The sequence below is a fragment of the Paroedura picta genome, chromosome 14, assembly GCF_049243985.1.
Source record: "Paroedura picta isolate Pp20150507F chromosome 14, Ppicta_v3.0, whole genome shotgun sequence".
NCBI classification, from domain to species: domain Eukaryota; kingdom Metazoa; phylum Chordata; class Lepidosauria; order Squamata; family Gekkonidae; genus Paroedura; species Paroedura picta.
This window is the reverse complement of record NC_135382.1, coordinates 22226289-22244476: the sequence shown is the minus strand read 5'-3', so window position 1 is coordinate 22244476 and position 18188 is coordinate 22226289. Positions and strand designations below refer to the sequence as shown.

The following is an 18188-nucleotide window of genomic DNA, read 5'->3' as shown; positions in this document are numbered from 1 at the left end:
ACTGGGCCCAGATGGGGCACCTCTTCAGATCCCCTCTGATATAGGCAGCCTGCATGATGCAAGAAATCTGACATGTAAATACAGTCAAGAAAGAGTAATGCTATTGGCCTCTCATTGGTTTCACATGAACACATGAAGCTTCCTTAACTGAGTCTGAGCTTTAGTCCATTGACTACTCATTCTAGCATAGGTCTTTCACCTCACTTACTAACTGATCTTTTTGACTGGAGATGCCAGGAATCGAACCTGCAACTTTCTTGGTGCAACGCAGATGCTCTGCCACTGAGTGATGGCCCCTCCCCTTAAGAGGGACGGGGTGAATGTGGTGGCAGTGGCAAAATTGTTAATGCTCTAGGGAAAGTGTCTGTCAACTCAAATGTGCAGGATTACTTCCTGGTGGGCTGCTTCCGTGATGTTTTAATTTTTACCGAGAGAAGTTCTGTCCGAGACCCACAGCCCTAAAAGCAACACAGTCTCCTCTCTTCTGCACAGTTTGTACTTGGAGAAATGAGATTGTTGCTGCATAATAGATCTAATGCTTTAAATTGGATTGTGGGCCTTTGATCTTAGACACCATCCAGATGTCCATTAACAATTCTGTTTCTTCCCCCTCCTCTCTCCCCAGGTGCAAGTGGGAAGTACACCTCAGGACCAAAGAATTGTGGGATACATTTCCTGCACTCACTTGCAAGCTCTGGCAGGTACTGTACTGCATGGAACTTCTTGTTGAGACTTGCACAGGCAGTTTTGCTTCTGGGGCAAGCTAGGCAATGGCGAAGGCCAGGGGGCCACCATTAGTGTGGGTGATAGAGAATGCTGGTGAGAAAACAAAGTCAAAATGCAAAATGCAGTGCATTTTGTGCCTGGTGGAAATTGGGCACTTTTTGTTCGGTGTGGATTGGGTTGTAATAAAGGGGATTTTGAGCAGAGCTACACTAGGCATTTACCCAGGGGCCCAGAATTGCTATGACTGCCTCCATCATGTGTGTTCTTTCTGATTTCACCAGCAGAACAGGGATAGTGATACAGCCAGATGTTTCAGAACTGATCTGCCTACCTGGTAATACTGTACAATTCTCAGCTACAAAAGTTCCAGGCAGGACCGAGGTTCATTCCGCACACACTGGATAATGCACGTTCAAAGAACTTTAGAATTTCCTGTTTGGCACACAAAAGCACACGAAAAAATGCATGATCCAACATGAGTGGAATGCAGATTTAACCACTAATTGAAGTGTTCTGTAGACAGAGGAAGAACTCAAGAAAAAAATACCCATCTCCCGGCTCATTTACCTCTAGGTTTGATTTGGAAAGTGCATTCGTGTCTCTCCTAGGCATGTTTACATGATCACACTGTTGTCAGCTGTATTGCATTTCTGTGTATGAACCTGACTTGAGCATTTATGTTACTCAGCATGGTGCTCATGGTTTGCTCAGCATCCCACCCCCTCAGTATTGATGCCAATGAGCAGGTTATTTTCCCCAACACAAGTATCCATCAAGACTTGTCAGAGATTATGAAAGGAGCAGTGATTGGGGTGGGGAGCTCTCCATGGTGCTGAGGCTGCCATAGCTTCATAGATTCCATTTTCAAGTGGAAAATACAGAAAGATGTCGAGTTTTTATTTTAGTTGGGCTGGTAATTGTGCAATATATCCAGGGCCCATCAGGCTATATCCAGTGGGTTGAGGGCATGCACCAACATCTTAGACTCTGTACACAGCAAAGGCTATATTCCCTATCACACTTCTCAGTTATGGTTGCCAATTTGATTCTAGTCTTGCTGCTATCACAACATGGATCCAGGTAGCTAGATCAGCTGAGTCAAGGTAGGGGACCATCTTCCAGGCCTGAAAGCTTAGTTTGTTGCAACTGCGTTTATTTTCTTTGCCAGCAACAAAGCTGGGGATAGTATAACCTCTGGGCTCTTAACTGAGTCAGCAAGTGTCAGCTGGACTCCATCGAAAGAGGGAAGCATACATTTCTTCAAGATCTCTACCTTCCTAACCAGCATTACCTCTGCCCTGTCAGGGTTCACTCTTAGACAATTAATCACAGCATTCCAGGGTGATATGGGTAAGGAAATATTGAGCTGGGTGTCGTCAGCGTATTGATGGCAGCTAGCTCCAAAGCCATAAACGATATCTCCCAAGGGCTTTGCATAGCGATTGAATAGCATGGGAGAGGGGACAGAGACCTGCGTATTCTGAGAGAATGACTGGTTACCCATTGCAACCTTCTGATTACAGTCCATTAGGAACGATTTCATCCAGCCCAAAGCACCTCCTTTGATAGCAACTTCTAGCAAATAAAAGAAGTTTATTTAGCTATTGGTTGTAGATTTTGTATTTTAACTTCTTCATGTAATAGTTTTAAGCTGTTTGAGATTTCTGACCTTCCTTGTGTGGCGTCTTAGTGACAAAAATGTGGGACATAGATCTTTGGAATAAATAAATCTCTTGTTTTGTTGGGCATCCATTTTATTTTGGGAGTTTATTCTAAAATTACCCAGTCGATCTTCCCATACTGGGCACTGGCTGGCTCCCCCAATCAAAGTCCTAGGAAGGTTCTGTCTTGCATTTGGCCTCTTATCTCAGGGTATGTAATCATCACCTAAGTTGGGGGTCCTCACTGTTGTGCCCACAGGTGCCATGGTGCCCACCAAGAGTTTTAGAAAGTTGGTGGGGCCAAGTTTTTTTTTAATGGGGTTTCTGACAAGCCACTGGTGATTTCACTGGCTGTGAAGATTTAAAGGTATCATGTTAAACAGAGTTTCTGCCTGAAATGCTGAAGAAGTACTATTATAGTTATATATAAGATCAGTCCCTGGAATTTTGTGGTTGGGCCCGCCTCCTGCGGCAACCATTGTTTGATTAGCCCCACCTCCTGTAGCAGCCATTTTGTGATTGAACTCATCGTCCTATGTCATAATTCCCCAAAATGCCTCTCGTTTCAAAAAGGCTGGAGATCCTTGACCTAAGACTTTTTCTGTTTTTACAGGTTTGGATCTGCCTGCAGTCCTCTTGATATTTGCAGTCCTCAGTTTTAGGGAACATAGGGCAATATGCATATTTACAGCTTTGGTACACTCAACTGGAAATCCAGATATTTTTTAATGGATTCCGGCATATGGAGACCAAAAAATACATTTGTTGCTCAGTTTACAAGGAAAAGCAGCCATGTGCTATGGGAGGCTCAAGGGTAGCTCTTACTTTGAGCACAAAAATTATTAACAGTTGGGAAGGGCTTTAGTGGTACTTCAATTTCTGCCAAAAGAATTCTGCAGTAAATTACAGGATGGTCATGCTCCCACCATGTTCAATCAGCATGAACACATCCAGAAAGAGTCCAGAGCGATGTTATTTCTTTATCAAGCCCACTTCAGCCAACAGAGCTGTCTTCTCTCGGCCAATCTGGGTAACTGTTGATAATCCAAATATTAGTTAAATCTTATCTCAAGATAAACATCATGTCATCTGGTAAAGCTTTGGGATTAGATTATAAATTTAAAAGGGTCTCTTTTAACATCCACAAGGAATGATGGGAAACTCATTGTGCCCAGCAACTCCTGGTATCAGATAAATTTACAACCTTGGCCTTTCTCATTCCAACATAAACGGTTAGTCAAAATTTAATTATCTGTGTGGAAATATTTTTCAAATAACACTTCTGCTCGTGCATGGTCTACTTTATACAGAACTTCAGTCAGAACTCAGTGCTGCCCTATAGGCTTCAGATACACACAATTCATGGATGCTAATGGTAAAAGAAGAGCCCTTTGTGGCGCAGACTGGTAAGTGGCAGAAATGCTGCCTTAAGATGTCTGCCCATGAGGCTGCAAGTTCAATCCCAGCAGCCGGCTCAAGGTTGACTCAGCCTTCCATCCTTCCGAGGTCGGTAAAATGAGTACCCAGCTTGCTGGGGGGTAAACAGTAATGACTGGAGAAGGCACTGGCAAACCACCCCGTATTGAGTCTGCCATGAAAACACTAGAGGGCGTCACCCCAAGGGTCAGGTGTGACTCAGTGCTTGCACAGGGGATACCTTTACCTTTACCTTTAATGGTGAAAGCTGACCGTGATCAATATCACGCAACTTGTTCTTCTCATAAATTTTAAATTGTGGGCTTGAGCAACCTCAATTTGCCTCGGGAGCCATGAAGAAAAGGGAGAGCCAATTTAACCCTTTAACTTCCATTCAGTTTTAGTAATCAAAGCAGGCCTCTCCTTTGTTGTTAGCATTTTAAAGGCAGGGAGGAGGAAGGGTTTTTTTTAAAACACATGTTTACGTCTTTTAAAATACTTGTAACAGACTGGGGGAGATGAAACCAAGCAGAGACCAAAGGGCTAAACCAGCTCACCCTTCCCTGAACTAGAGTTACCATCTCAGGGTTGGGAAATACCTGGAGACTTTAGGGGTGAAGCCAGGACAGGGCAGGATTTGGGGGTGGGGGGATCTCTGTGGAGTGTAATGCTATAGAGCATTTGCTGGCAGGGGCTTATGGGAATTGTAGTCCATGAACATCTGGAGGACCACAGGTTGACTACCCCTGCTATAGAGTCCACCCTCCAAAGCAGCCATTTTCTCCAGGGGAACTGATCTCTGTCGTCTGGAGATGAGTGGTAAAACGGGGGATCCCCAGGTCACTCCTGGGACTGGCATCTCTTCCCTGAACAGCCCCCAAACAAATAGAGGCTGCATGGGCCTACAATTTGCCATGCATAGATGGTCAGAGATATGTCTTTATTCATTGCCTTCCATTCACCATTCAAAATAGAAGTCCATGTTTTATAGGAAACTGAGCAGGGAAGGAAAAGCTGCCTCCTCCCTTGTTTCCCTTATTCATGGAAAACATTATTAACTCTCCCTGTCATCTAGACATACATGAACTGGGCCTCAGTGCTGGGCATGAAATCTTTAACCCCTTCCCCGTGCCATTTCCCCAGACTCTCCCCAGTTACATCGACCCAGCCGGGAGACAGGGAGCGGAAGCCAAGCCAGGCTTATATTCCCGGATTGTGCTAAAAGCAAGGGGAGCCGTCTCAACAGGAAAATGGTGCAGAGTAGAGTTTAAAATGTCCGCAATGTTCCCCCCACTAGGTAAATTACACCTCCAAGTTTGGCCATGGTTGCATTGCAGGGCTGGGAACCTCCAGATGGCACCTGGCAATCTCTTGCTACTACAGCTGATCCCCAGAGGATCAAAACAGGTTCCTTGGAAAAGGTGGCTGCTTTGGAGGGTGGACTTTCTGGCCTTACACCCTCCTGAGGCCCCTCTCCTTCCCAAACCAGGCTCCATCCCCCAAATCTACAGGTGTTTCCCAAGCCAGACCCGGCAACCCTACTGAACCAGTTCAAGATAGCCCCACCCACCTACCCAGCATCCTTCAATCCGGATCTGCTGTTTACGTGGTTTTATCCACAACATAGCTTGTACTGTGGTTCAGCTACATTGCGAGCACAGCTTCTTGAGAGCTGCAGCTCCTACATTCATGAATCTGATCTTCTTCCAGTGTATGCACAGTTCCTTTGTACCATCCTCTTTATTGCCAAATCCATTTCAGACCTGAAGAAGTTAATCTCCCCTCGCCCGCCAGAATGCTTCCCTTTAAGGCTACAGAAGTGCCTTTCCTGTTTTCCCATCTTAGGGTTGCTCTGTATTTCCAGTCTTATCGGTCACGCTCTGTTCCAATGCGGGCGCTTACACTTAAGAGCTTAGATGTCCTGCAATAAATCTCTGCTCGTTTATGGAACAAAATAGAAACACCTGAAGGTTCCTAACAGCCAAGTTTCCTTGGCTCCATTCAATTATCAGATCCCAAACATTTCGCATTTTTCAAAAAGAGAGGTAGAAAGCGACATCAGGAACAAAAGGGGAAGTTCAGCCGCATAAAAGGGACCAGGGGGGTCTGGGATCTGTTTTTCAAAGAAAGCATATTACTTTGGAAAGAGCAGACTATTTATTGCCAGAGAGAAGTCCAGCTCTGATCTGTGAACAGAAACATGTTCTACATGCACGGCTGCTCCAGCTTGGTATAGTGGTTAAGAGCATAAGTCTCTTATCTGGACAGCCGGGTTTGATTCCTCAGTCTTACACATTCAGCCATCTGGGTGACCTTGAGCTAGTCACAGTCCTGCTAGAGCTCTTTTTACAGAGCAGTTCTCTCCAAGCTCTCTTAGCCTCTACCCCACAAGGTGTCTGTGGTGGGGAAAGGAAGGGAAAGATGTATGTAAGTCACTTGGTGATTCCTTCTGGTAGAGAAAAGTGGGGTATAAAAAACAAGTCTTCTTTTTTCCCACCAATCCCAACCACCTGAAAACTTTCTGTGACATAATGAGGCAAAGTGGACTCTGGGAGTAGATGGGGGGGGGCGTGCCTTTTCGACCCTTGTTTTGCTCTTACTTCTGTTGGTCTTGCTATCCCCAACTCTTACTCCCCCACCCGGGAGCCAGAGAAGTGAGCACACCTTGTCTCCTCAGTCCCCTAAACATCATAAAACACAGCATGTATACAAAGGCTTCCTAACCTCTCGAGACTACAATTCTCTGGAGGTTTGCAGGCTATTTATGTTCATTAAATGGGCGCAAGAACAAGATCGTTCCTTTTCAAAGAACACCCAGGTCCATAGGTGAATCCAGGTCCAACTCTGGCTCTCTCGGCATTAGGGCCCACTCTGCACAAATTGGATAATGCACTTTCACAGTTCTTTTTCGGGTGGATTTTCCTGTGCAGAACAGGAAAATCTACATCTAAAGTGCATTCAAAGCACATTATCCAACAAGTGCAGAATGTGCCTAGGTCTCACTGGTTCCCTGTCAACGTTCAGAGCAATTGCTGCATTCAAGAGGAAGAGGAGATGGCTCAAATAAAAAGAGCTCTTCTACTTAGTTGTTGCAATACGCCTTTGAAAAAACCCAAAGCAGCAGCCCCATTTGAAAGCTAGGGGACTGAAAGGACAAATCAGGCCACTGGTGGGGAGGGGAGGGGAGAAGAACTTGGATGCAGCTCCAGTAGGCAAAGGAAGGCAAATTAGCTGTGAAAACAAAGAGCTCTTGGAAGACTTCTCAGTCTCCTGGGGGAAGTGAGAGGAAAGAGCTTAAGGCTGGGTGAGTCATGCTTGCCCTGGCAGGGAGTCTATTGCACTCACGAGCTGACCACTGCAGAAGTTCCTCTCCAGCAAACCTCTCCAGTATTTGGGAGCTCCCATTTCAAAACTGATGCTTTAGACGTGCCAGTCTAAGGCAGGGAAGAAAAAGAAGAGCTGGTTTCTATATACCCCACTTTTCACTACCCAAAGACAAACACCTTTCCCTTCCTTGCCCCACAACAGACACCTTGCGAGGTAGGTGGGGCTGAGAATGCTCTGAGAGAACTGCTTTGTGAGAACAGCCCTAAAAGAACTGTGATGGGTCCAAGGACACCCCGCTGGCTGTATCTGGAGGAGCAGGGAATCAAACCCAGTTCTCCAGATTAGAGTTCGCTGGTCTTTTGTTTCTGTTAGGTTTATGTACCACTCTCCCAGCAACCCAGTTCAGTGCTGTATACAACAATCATAAATATTTAATTAAAATACAATTAATAACATTTTTAAACCTCTTAAAATCAGCATCTGATAAAGCTGTTGTGACTGAGCAGTGATATTGGGGCTCTCTCAGCCTCCCCTACTTCACAGGGTGTCTGTTGTGGGAGAGGAAGGAAAGGGGATTGTAAGCTGCTTTGAGGCACTTTCAGGCCATGAAAAGTGAGGTATAAAACCCTTCTTCTTCTACTACTACTGGTGCTGTTCCTACAGGCTACATTTAAGTTTGTCCAACTGGCAGGGAGATTCAGAGGGCCACTTCAGGTCCAGAAAAATACTAGAGTGGGTGGTTCAGACACCCCTTCTTGCTTGCCATGGGGCCAATCCAAACCAGGCCCCCAGCTGTCCGGGAACAGACAACTGCAAACTGCTGAATGACTCAACTTCAGACAGAAAGCAGTTCAGAAGGAGTTAATGAAAATATATGGGCAGACTGTTCTTGCCGGTTGGAAAGAAAGATTTTCAAGCAGCCTCAAATTATCCTTGAAGCTAGACGACTGGATGGCATGAATGATGATCTGAGAAAGTAAGGCATGGATATTTACAGCCTGTTCTGCAGACGGTTACGCTGGGCAATAAATCAAACCTTGCAAGTGAGGGACAGACACACCGATGATGCAAGCCAGGCTGAGCACACAGGCCTTGGTGGGTCACTGTTGAGCCCGACTTGACAGGCAAGTAGGTCCAGCGGATGGTTCCTTTGCTTCTTCTGGGAAGCTATTAGCATCCTCAAGTGCTAGCACTGCATTTGCATCCAGAGTTGAACAAATGAAAGATCTCACTTCCCTCCCTGCCTTCCTTCCTTCTCCTCCCCCCTTCCTTCAAATGTCTATACTGCACTTTTGTCCCAGTCAACTGGACTCAAAGAACATAACTCTAAACAAAAATACACCATCTTATTCACAGAGAAATATGAAGCAAGCAAGTTCTTTTGGGCTACCGAAAGAACAACAAAGAGCTGTGCTTTACAGACTCTCTTTTGGTCTTAGATGCCAGCACTTAAATAGCACATATGGGGAGCCAAAGGCTTAAATTCAATGACTTAGTCCTTCTATAGAATAACTAGGCTTCAGCCGATGGCCTCAAGATCAAGAAGGGCCTATATTCCACATTTTTTTTAAAGGTTAGTACCAATCACAACATGTTTCATTTAACCTATCGATATATATCACAGTAATGATGTATTTTGTTATCTCTCATGTAATTTACAAACTTAAAAATGGGAGGTGAAAGGGCCACATAAGTGGAATAGCCTAGGGCCTCTTTTCACGTAAATCTGGCCCTGCCCAATCTCATAAACTGAGCAGGGTTGGTACTTGGGTGGGAGACCACCAAGGAATACTCTGCAGAGGAAGGCCATGGCAAGGTGGTGAGTCCCTTGCTGGAGTCACCACAAGTGTGTCGCAATGGCAACACTTATATCCGTATGTACATACGTAGTCTTGCTAGAATTCTTTCAATTTTTAAAGCAGTTCACAAATATTGCCCCAGCCTACTGATTACAATAGATAATCCCCCATAGTGCAGATAGGGAGACTGAGGAATGCCAAACGTCACCCAATGAGAGCGTAGCAAAAGTCATATCTAAGTTGGGAACTTCAGACACTGTCTTATCGGAAGTCCTCCCCCTCCCCCTCCCAACAAGCATGAGCTTTGGAAAGGTGAAGCAGCAATTGCAATAAAAAATACCTTTTGCCGGTCACCCCATCTGAACTTTGATCTGACGCATACAGCCAATGTTATGTTTTAAGAAATGAAATCCAAATTTGCCATGGGCAAAAAAAAAGACTGGAACAAAACCAGAAAGCCAATTAAGGATGGGATCAAATACATGATTGGTGAAAGTTATATTGGAAAACTGTGGCTTACTGGTAGATCATTGAGCAGGCCAAGTGGAGAGGCCTCCATGGAAGCCAAGAATGATCACTAGGACCTGGATGAGGTCAGGTTTCCGTGCTAGAGATGGTCTCTGCATTTCACTCTGTGCTTCTCTTTGTCTCAGCTCTGATCTCTGGAGCCTCCTGGGTTATCCTTCAGAAACTCCTGCTGTCGAGAGCAGTGGCATGTCTAGGGCATGGCAACCCGGTACATGCCCTGGTCTGGGATTGGTCTGTGTCCCTGACATCCACTCCAGCAGGTGGAGGATGGCTCAGTGCCGTGCACATTGACCCAGATGCTGTGAACCTGAAGTTGGGTGTGGTGACTGTTTGTGGTAGCCACGGCCGAAAAGGCACTGGCCCTGATTGAGGCCAGTCATACGTCCTTTGGGCTGGAGACCACCACCATGCTGGTATTGTTGTTGTTGTTGTTCGGTGCGAAGTCGTGTCTGACCCATCGCGACCCCATGGACAATGATCCTCCAGGCCTTCCTGTCCTATATCATTCCTCGAAGTCCATTTAAGTTTGCTTCCGTGACTCTATCCAGCCACCTCATTCTCTGTCGTCCCCTTCTTCTTTTGCACTCAGTCGCTCCCAGCATTAGGCTCTTCTCCAGGCAGTCCTTCCTTCTCATGAGGTGGTATTAGAAGATCTTAAAGAGACAGGGAGAGTCCCATCGGTTTAATTGCCACTATACTCAGGGAATTCCATGGGGCAGCCGTAAACCAGGTCAGCAATTATGCCTCTGTCACTGACTGTATGTGGATCTCTGATTGACAGAGCCAATTTGGTATAGTGGTTAGGAGTGTGGACTTCTAATCTGGCAAGCCGGGTTTGAGAGGAAAGGGAAGGCGATTGTCAGCTGCTTTGAGACTCCTTCGGGTAGAGAAAAAGTGTCATATAAGAACCACTCTTCTTCTTCAGTGTCAGTACTCAAGCCTTTAGTTAGAACATACATAAATAAGTGGGAATGGAAATGGATTAGGTCAGCAGATTGACCCACCAGCCCGATGAAAGGAACACTTGCTTTGGACCAGGGACCAGGGGGAGGCTTGCTGTTTGAGAGCATAAAGCTCTAACAGGGGTATATTGGGAGAGGCAGCCTTGCAGATCATGCCTTTGTGGTTTTGGTTACAAATGTCGGTGTGAAATTTCCATTTCATAGCATCTGAAGAAGCAACAAGCTGGTGCAGGAATAAACTTGGTGAGTCTAAACGGTGCTCCTTGATTTCGGTTTAACTTTGCGTGCGTTTTATTTTTGAGCTGCATTTTAAGGCTGGACATGCAAAGAGGTGACCGTTCCAAATAGCGTGAAACTTGAAACGTTCCAGCTTGGCTTTTTCGTTCTGTTTCATTTGCGATTCCCTCCCAGGAGACACCACTGTTCGGTGTGAACAACTGGATCTGCTTCAGGATTGGCTGTCTGATTTCAGAAAATCTACCTCCTCCTCCAGCACAGCCAATCCAGAGGAGCTGGTGGCATTTGATGTACTCTGCGGGGATCTGAACTTCGACAATTGCTCATCAGGTGAGATGAAGTCCTCCTCTCTCTGTTTCTTCTCCTCTCCAAGAAATCCATACAGGAAACTGACATAATCTGTGACCACTGGGAGGAGCTGCCTTCATAATGCGCTAAACCCTAAATGGGCAGAGAAAGGGGTGGAGCCAGTCTGGGCGAGGGGCCAATCGGAAGGCGGGAACTTGGGGGGGAGGGGGCAGGCAGGCAAGGTTTCCCTGCGGGCCTTGGAGCAGGCCCGCCACGTCAGGGACGCAGTGGGCCTGCTCCGAGGCCCGTGGGGAAGCAGGGAACTCGGCGGGGAGGGGGGCGGGCGGGCAGGGGGGCTCTTACGAGCGGGCTTTGAAGCCTTTTAGGGTTGCCATTTTCTGGCTTAGGAAATTCCTGAAGATTGGGGGGGGGTAGTGCTTGGGGAGGCAGAGTTTGGGGAGAGGAGGGAGCCTAGTGGGGATGTGTTACCCTAGAGCAGGGGTAGTCAAACTGCAGCCCTCCAGATGTCCATGGACTACAATTTGCTGGCAGGGGCTCATGTCCTAGAGTCCACCTTCTGAAGCTGCTGTTTCCTCCAATGGAATCGATCCCTGTAGCGTGGAGATCAGTTGTAATTTTGGGAAGACTTTGAGCCCCAGGATTTCCAGCAGGGTGTCGTGGCTGAGAATGGTGGCTTCTAATCTGGTGAGCTGAGTTGGATTCCCTGCTCCTCCACATGCAGCCGGCTGGGTGACCTTGGGCTCGTCACAGTGCTGTTTTCACAGAGCAGTCCTACCAGGGCTCTCTTAGCTTCACCTGCCTCACAGGGTGTCTGCTGTGGGGAGAGGAAGGGAAGGTGATTGCAAACCGCCCTGTGACTCCTATGGGCAGTGAAAAGCGGATTATAAAATCAACTCTTCTTTCTCTTCTTCTTCCTCCTCTTCTTCCTCTTCTTCTTCTTCTTCTCTTTTGGGGAAATACCTGGAGAATTTGTGGGAGGAGCCTAGAGATGGCAATGTTTGAGGATGGGAGAATCCTCTGTATACTGCCATAGAGTCCTCCCTCCAAAGCAGCCATTTTCTCCAGGGAAACTGATCTTGGTCGTCTGGGGGAATCAAATCTCCAGGTGCCACCTGGAGGTTGGCAACCTCACAAATCCCATTTTGTTTTCCTAACCTCTCCGCTGGCCAGCATTAAACCTCAAAGCTCTCCCTGTTAGCAGCATGGGTTACAAAGTCCCATTTCCTTGCCATGTCCTTAGATGCCCGGTTTTACTGTTCCGCTTAATATACCCGGTTTCATTATTGTGCTGCTGTTTTCACTCAATAATATTATCCATAGTTGGATTGGATTAGACCTTTGCTGACTGGGTTATTGCATTTTGGGTTTTGTGACTCTTAGGCAGCTTGACTGTTGGCTTGGGAAAAGCGGGGACATTACGTTTCTTAAATCAATATGTTAAATAACTACCTGAACGCAAATGTAGGCACTGCGCTATGCGGGAGCGGGGCCTAGGGAGATGATTGAATCAGAGTCACCTTCACGGGATTTTATTTTGAACTACAGAACAGTTGGGATTGTTCTCTTTTCTTTAAAAGAGACAGAGAGAGGCATAAATATATTACTTCTGTTGCCTTGACAGTAGACAGTGACAAATGATATCATTAGCACCCTTTATGCTCACTCGTGGGATTCCCCAGGGGGAACTAAAAAGAAATGCTGTAGTTTTATCTGGCTAGAAGTGCAGCCATGATGGAGGGTTGCTTTTGGCTTTCAGTGCTTTATATACTATTCCCTTTGCAACAGATTATAGTAGGCAGCTTGGCCAAGTAACGGCTTGGATCCAACTGGCTTTCTGCTGATGGAGGGAGGAGGAAGAAGCACCCTCTGAACATCTAGGGCCAAGCAGAAGACCATGGAACTTTTTTGGGGGGGAAGCAGTGGCCATGTAGAATTGAAATCTGCAATGTGGAAGGAAACTGGGTGAGATGGAGAGAACAGGCTGGCTCAGATTTAGAGGTGGAACATGCTGTTGGCTCCAAGCCATTTCCACGCCTATGTGTGAAATCAATAACCCTCTATTCACACACAGCCCGAACAGCATAATACCAGTGAAATAAATCACTGGACATTTCAAGGCTGCCCAAGGCACCTGCTTTGCCCTACCTACCTTGGGTGCATATTCACATTGCAGCAATTTATCTATTTACTATGCTAGTTATTGGAACATTGGTATCTCACCCTTTCTCCAAGGAAGCAGCCCCCCCTCACCTCTTCATGGAGCTCATTCCATAGAGCTGGAGCTAGATAGGAAATGGCCCAGGCACTGGCCAATGCTGGACTGGACCCTAAGATAGCCAATGGATAGTCAACCTCAGGTTGCTCACAGGTCCATATGGAAGGGGACAGCCCTTCTCCAAATAAAAGGGAAAGAACAAGTCTCTGGAAAGACCCAGGTAGAATTTTTGTAACATCTCAGTCTCATCATTAACTGGAACTCGTCCTTTTCCATGGACCACTCATGCATTTTGTCCGCTCTGGTTCTTCCCTATGGGATTCTCCTCTTCCTTTCTTCACCTACAATTGGTTTGCTTCTTCATTCACTTCTCTCTTCTCCCTGCAGATGACAAGCTGGAGCAGCAGCACTCCTTGTTTACACGTTACAAGGACCCGTGCCGTCTTGGTCCGGGGGAGGATAAATCATGGGCAATTGGTAAGGTGTGGGGCAGCAGCAATTAGTAAGGTGTGGGTTGTTAGGGATACCCACTCTGCTTTGGCAAAGGCTGGGGGATGTTTAGGGCAGGGCCCAGGGAGGGTGGAGTTTCGGGAGGATGTAACATCACTTCTGGGTGGTTAAGTGTGGAAATTCCTCAAGTATGCTATGGGGCCATTTTCCTGCCATTTTTACCTCCTGCTCATCGTTTTCTCAAGGGCAGGGAATTGGGGCCAAGGGCAGGCATTGGCTTGCCCTTTGAAGAGGCCCAGATTACATGCCAGCATTCCTCATTTGCTGGATTAATAAATTATGTGATAAACACATAAATGAATGAAATGATGAATATTAATATTTTGTCTAAATTTCTAGACCACTCTTCCAAAACTGGCTCAGGGTGGTGTACATACATAATAATCCATAGAGTTAAAATAATAACAACACTGAATATCAGCATACATTAACAATTAAACTAATTAATAAGAGCATCAATAAGCAGCAAAGTGTCATTGTTAGCCAGGAGGTTCATCCCTGCTGATAGTTTATCCCCGGCTGGATATTACTAAAGGGGTGTTTTTTGTCGGAGAGGGGGCATAGATGTTCGTTATACGTTAAGACAATAAAATATTGTGCCATATCTGCATTGCTGATATCGCTTTATTGGCGATTTGGCATTGGAGAAGCTATTTTACTGTGTTGTGTTGCTTACGGTGAAATATATTGTGCGGTTACTATTAATGTGTACTTTTGGTTACTCTGCTTGCATATATTTTTTTAAGCTTGCGCACAACTTGTTTTTCAACCTAGTTTGCTACTTTGTCTTGGGTTTTCGTTGTTGCCCTGCCTTTTGGGTGGCACAGTTCATGACCCCCTGCTCCAGACTCTGTCATTTCGTTCCCACCCTGAATCCGTCACACAACTAACAAGGCCTAACAAGGCCTCTTGATGGTTTAGCTGTTTATAGCTCAGACTCATCCAAGTCTTCCCCACAATGTTGACAGCACTTTTATATGCCACCTTAGCAGTCAGAAGTGTTTTGAGGATTCATGGGGCTCATAGCACCAGAGCCGGTTTAAGGATTTGAGAGGCCATAGCAGAGTACAGCTGTGGTAGAAGCAGCTAGACTGGGGTACAGGGACCCCCCTCCCCACAGTGGAAAGGGGTGTCACTCTGAGTTCCTGTGAAGAAGGAAAAGAAGGGAGGGGAGAGGCTACGGCCCTGTTCTACAGGAGGAAGGCACCTTGTGAGGCCCTGAAATCGCAAGGCTCGTAGCATGTGCTATACATGCTACATGGATAAACTGGCCCTGCTAGCAGTGTGGGAACATCCTCAAGATGGGGGAATGAGGTTGCTCTGTGCTATGATGTAGTTTTGGGGTCTTAGGCCTTTGAGTCTGAAACTGAACGCACAAGCCATCTGAGATCTGGAAGAAAGAACGATCTAGGCACACTGGGCTAACCTGAGGGGAAAAGATGGCTCCTTTCTCATGGCTACCTCTTTCTCACCTTCTGATTTTCTGTCAGAACAGAACAGCCAGCTGCAACCCCAGTACCTAGCACCAAACGTCTCTCTGCAGGAAACGCGTGCTGGAACAGGAAGGGCTGTTTCAGCCGCCCATAATGGGAATTAAATAGTTTCAAGCTGTGATTTTCAAGGGCCATTATCAGCATGTTACACATTTCTGGAAAAGTCAGAAGTGCTCAACTGACGCTGTGCACAGCTACCGCATCTCCTGTACGCACTACTACATAGCTGCCCCTCACAAGAGATGGGATGGGATGGGATTGAACAGGAAGCTCTCCGCAACCTCCTTTTGAGTTGTACAAGCACTGATTTCTCCTCCCACCCACCTCCAAGAATGATTCTTCCATCTTCCCAGTATTTCATCCTCCGATATAAGAGCCATGGCTATATCTGTTAGTGTGAAATGCGGTTTTAAGGGCAGAAATATTGGTTTGGTTTCATAAATCCGATATGATGGCAAACCAATAAGTCGTCAGATACAAATAGAAAAAGAAGCACACCTCATGAAAGAGATGCTGGGAACAAGGAGTCTGAGGTTTGAGTGAAAGACTCAGGGGATATCTACACTGTATACTTGAGCGGATGTAGCTGGCATTTCTTCCCATTTCTTCCTAAGAAAGCCACAACAAACTGTAGCCTTGAATACCCCTTGTGCTGTGGTTGTTGGACCCAAGAACATTTCTACAGAAATTGTCCCACAACCCAGTTCCAGGGGAAAGGGGAGAGAGTCTATCGTTTGAAAACCCAGATCATTAGTATCCTCATATGATTCCAGGCAGCTACTTTTAAACTGATTGAGGTCAAGTGTGGTTTAAAAAAAACCCAAACACCAACTTTGCAGTTGCATGCTGAAGCAGTATATAATGCTTCAGTTTGTGCAACAGCTGCATTCATTTTAGGACCACAAATTATCCTTCTGCTGTTTTCTGCACTGTGGTAACATCTGGCCTTGGTCCCTGTAATGTGCTTTGCATAGGACTGCCTTTGAAGACTGATCAGACATTTCAGCTAGCCTGGAATAAAGCAGCTAGACTATTGCCTGTAGCAAATCCTTTAGAACAGGGGTAGTCAACCTGTGGTCCTCCAGATGTTCATGGACTACCATTCCCATGAGCTCCTGCCAGCGTTTGCTGGCAGGGGCTCGTGGTAATGGTAGTCCATGAACATCTGGAGGACCACAGGTTGACTAACCCTGCTTTAAAACATATTTCCCTAATTCTGAAACACCTAATTCTGGTCCCAAGAGATCTCAAGGTGTGCATTTGCCCATCCATTAAGATCTGAACTAGGTGGCCACTTCAGTCAGGGGCTTTTCTGCACTGGCACCCCACTTATGGAACTTCCTTCCCATCCAAATTCACACCCTCGGCTTTTTAGGGGCCAAGGGCAATTCCAGTCTATCATGTTCACCTGTGCCTTTAACTGCTAAGTGGGGTACAGTTCCTGACACTACATTCTGAGTTTTGTGGCTGGTTTTATCTGATTGCTTTCTTGTTTCCTTGACTTGTTATTTTAATCGTTTTATCTTGTAAGGCACCTTGAAAAGAGTATGTTGAATTTTTTTTTAAAATATGCAAACAACAAACATTAAATTGGTACGCTTCTGGGCTAGATTTCCACCCTATCCTGATAATTCAGGAAAATGATATTGCGCAAGACTGAAATGATTCCAAGCAATGAGTGAACATATCAAAATGTCCAGGGACTAAATGACATGGTAATGCAGCACGCACACTTCCATGCAAACAAACAAGCAAACAAAAAAACCCCATGCAATGCAGAATCGGGGATACAGTACAGGTTGGAAGAGGATCACATGTGCCTTTCTGTTCACAGGAACCTTGTTAGATCCAGAAGGACTGTACGATGAAGAGATCTGTACCCCAGATAACTTACAGAAGTACGTATAGCCTTTCTTTCCGCTTATAGATATGGCTTTAATTAGCACCTCCAAAGAAACATATTGCCTGCCTGACAAGACTCCCAAGTTAATTCAGATGTCAAACATGAACTCTGTTTTGCTGGATATGTGCCCTGCATTCACACCATGGCCAGTTTGTAGCAATCTCTTAGGTGCTCTGACACTTGTACAACTCACTTTTTCCTTGCTGTTGTGGTAGAGGAATAATATAGGTGGGGCCTACAGAAGAGTACGGATAAAGGTTGGAATATATTCATTTGGTGAATGGAGCAGGAATGCATGAGATCATAAGAACAGCCCTGCTGGATCTGACCACTGGTCCATCTAATCACACCAGTTTCAGACAGGCAAACCTGTAGCATTGCAGAGCCAATGAAAAGGCAGCAGAGGCCAAGACCTTCTGCTGGTGTCGTCTCCTAATACTGGTATTCAGAGGATTTGGATTTGAAGATGCATTGCATGCAAATCCAAGACTCACGTCAGCATACCTCTATATCTAGGGGCTCAAACAGACATGACAAAGATCACACGTTCTGTTCTGCCTGGTAATGGCACACAGCCACAATTTGCCTTGAGGCCATGCAGGAGAGAAGAGGAGGTTTAGTTGTTCACCCTCCAGATGTGAATTACATCTTGGGCTCCGAGCTTTCGTACTAGCATTATAAAGAGAGAAATGTGTTTGCAGTTTGGGCTGAACAAGGTACGTGATCTTTGCTTCATTCGTTTGAGTCAAGAATGTACATTTTAGGCAGTGTAAAGACATGCAGTGGGGGGATAATTCTATAGTCTAAGATCTGGTCTGGTCTGTGACCATAAGAATAAAGATTGATTGATTGATTGATTGGTATAGTCCAGGGGTGGCCAAACTGGCTCTCCAGATGGCCATGGACTATGGCCATCTGGAGAGCCACAGTTTGGCCACCCCTGTTATAGTCAGAATTAAGTCCTATGTTATCCAATAGGGCTTACTCCCAGGAAAGGATTCTGAGGTTTGCGGCCTTTGTTTCTCACAAATTGGCATGCCGCCCATCTGTTCCACAGACATGACAGTAGTAATCTAAACCAGGGGTACTCAAACTGTGGCCA

General features: G+C 46.0%; 1 protein-coding gene across 2 annotated transcripts in view; it reads left to right on the top strand.

Annotated features, from left to right (window-relative positions):
- The window catches only part of SMPD3 (sphingomyelin phosphodiesterase 3), a 141592-nt gene that overhangs the window by 109908 nt on the left and 13496 nt on the right, over positions 1-18188 (top strand). For both annotated transcript variants that reach the window (XM_077310970.1, XM_077310971.1), the window contains 4 exons: positions 626-701; positions 10831-10986; positions 13568-13657; positions 17018-17081. In XM_077310970.1, the coding sequence (XP_077167085.1) occupies positions 626-701; positions 10831-10986; positions 13568-13657; positions 17018-17081 (386 nt within the window). The remainder of the gene's footprint in view (positions 1-625; positions 702-10830; positions 10987-13567; positions 13658-17017; positions 17082-18188) is intronic.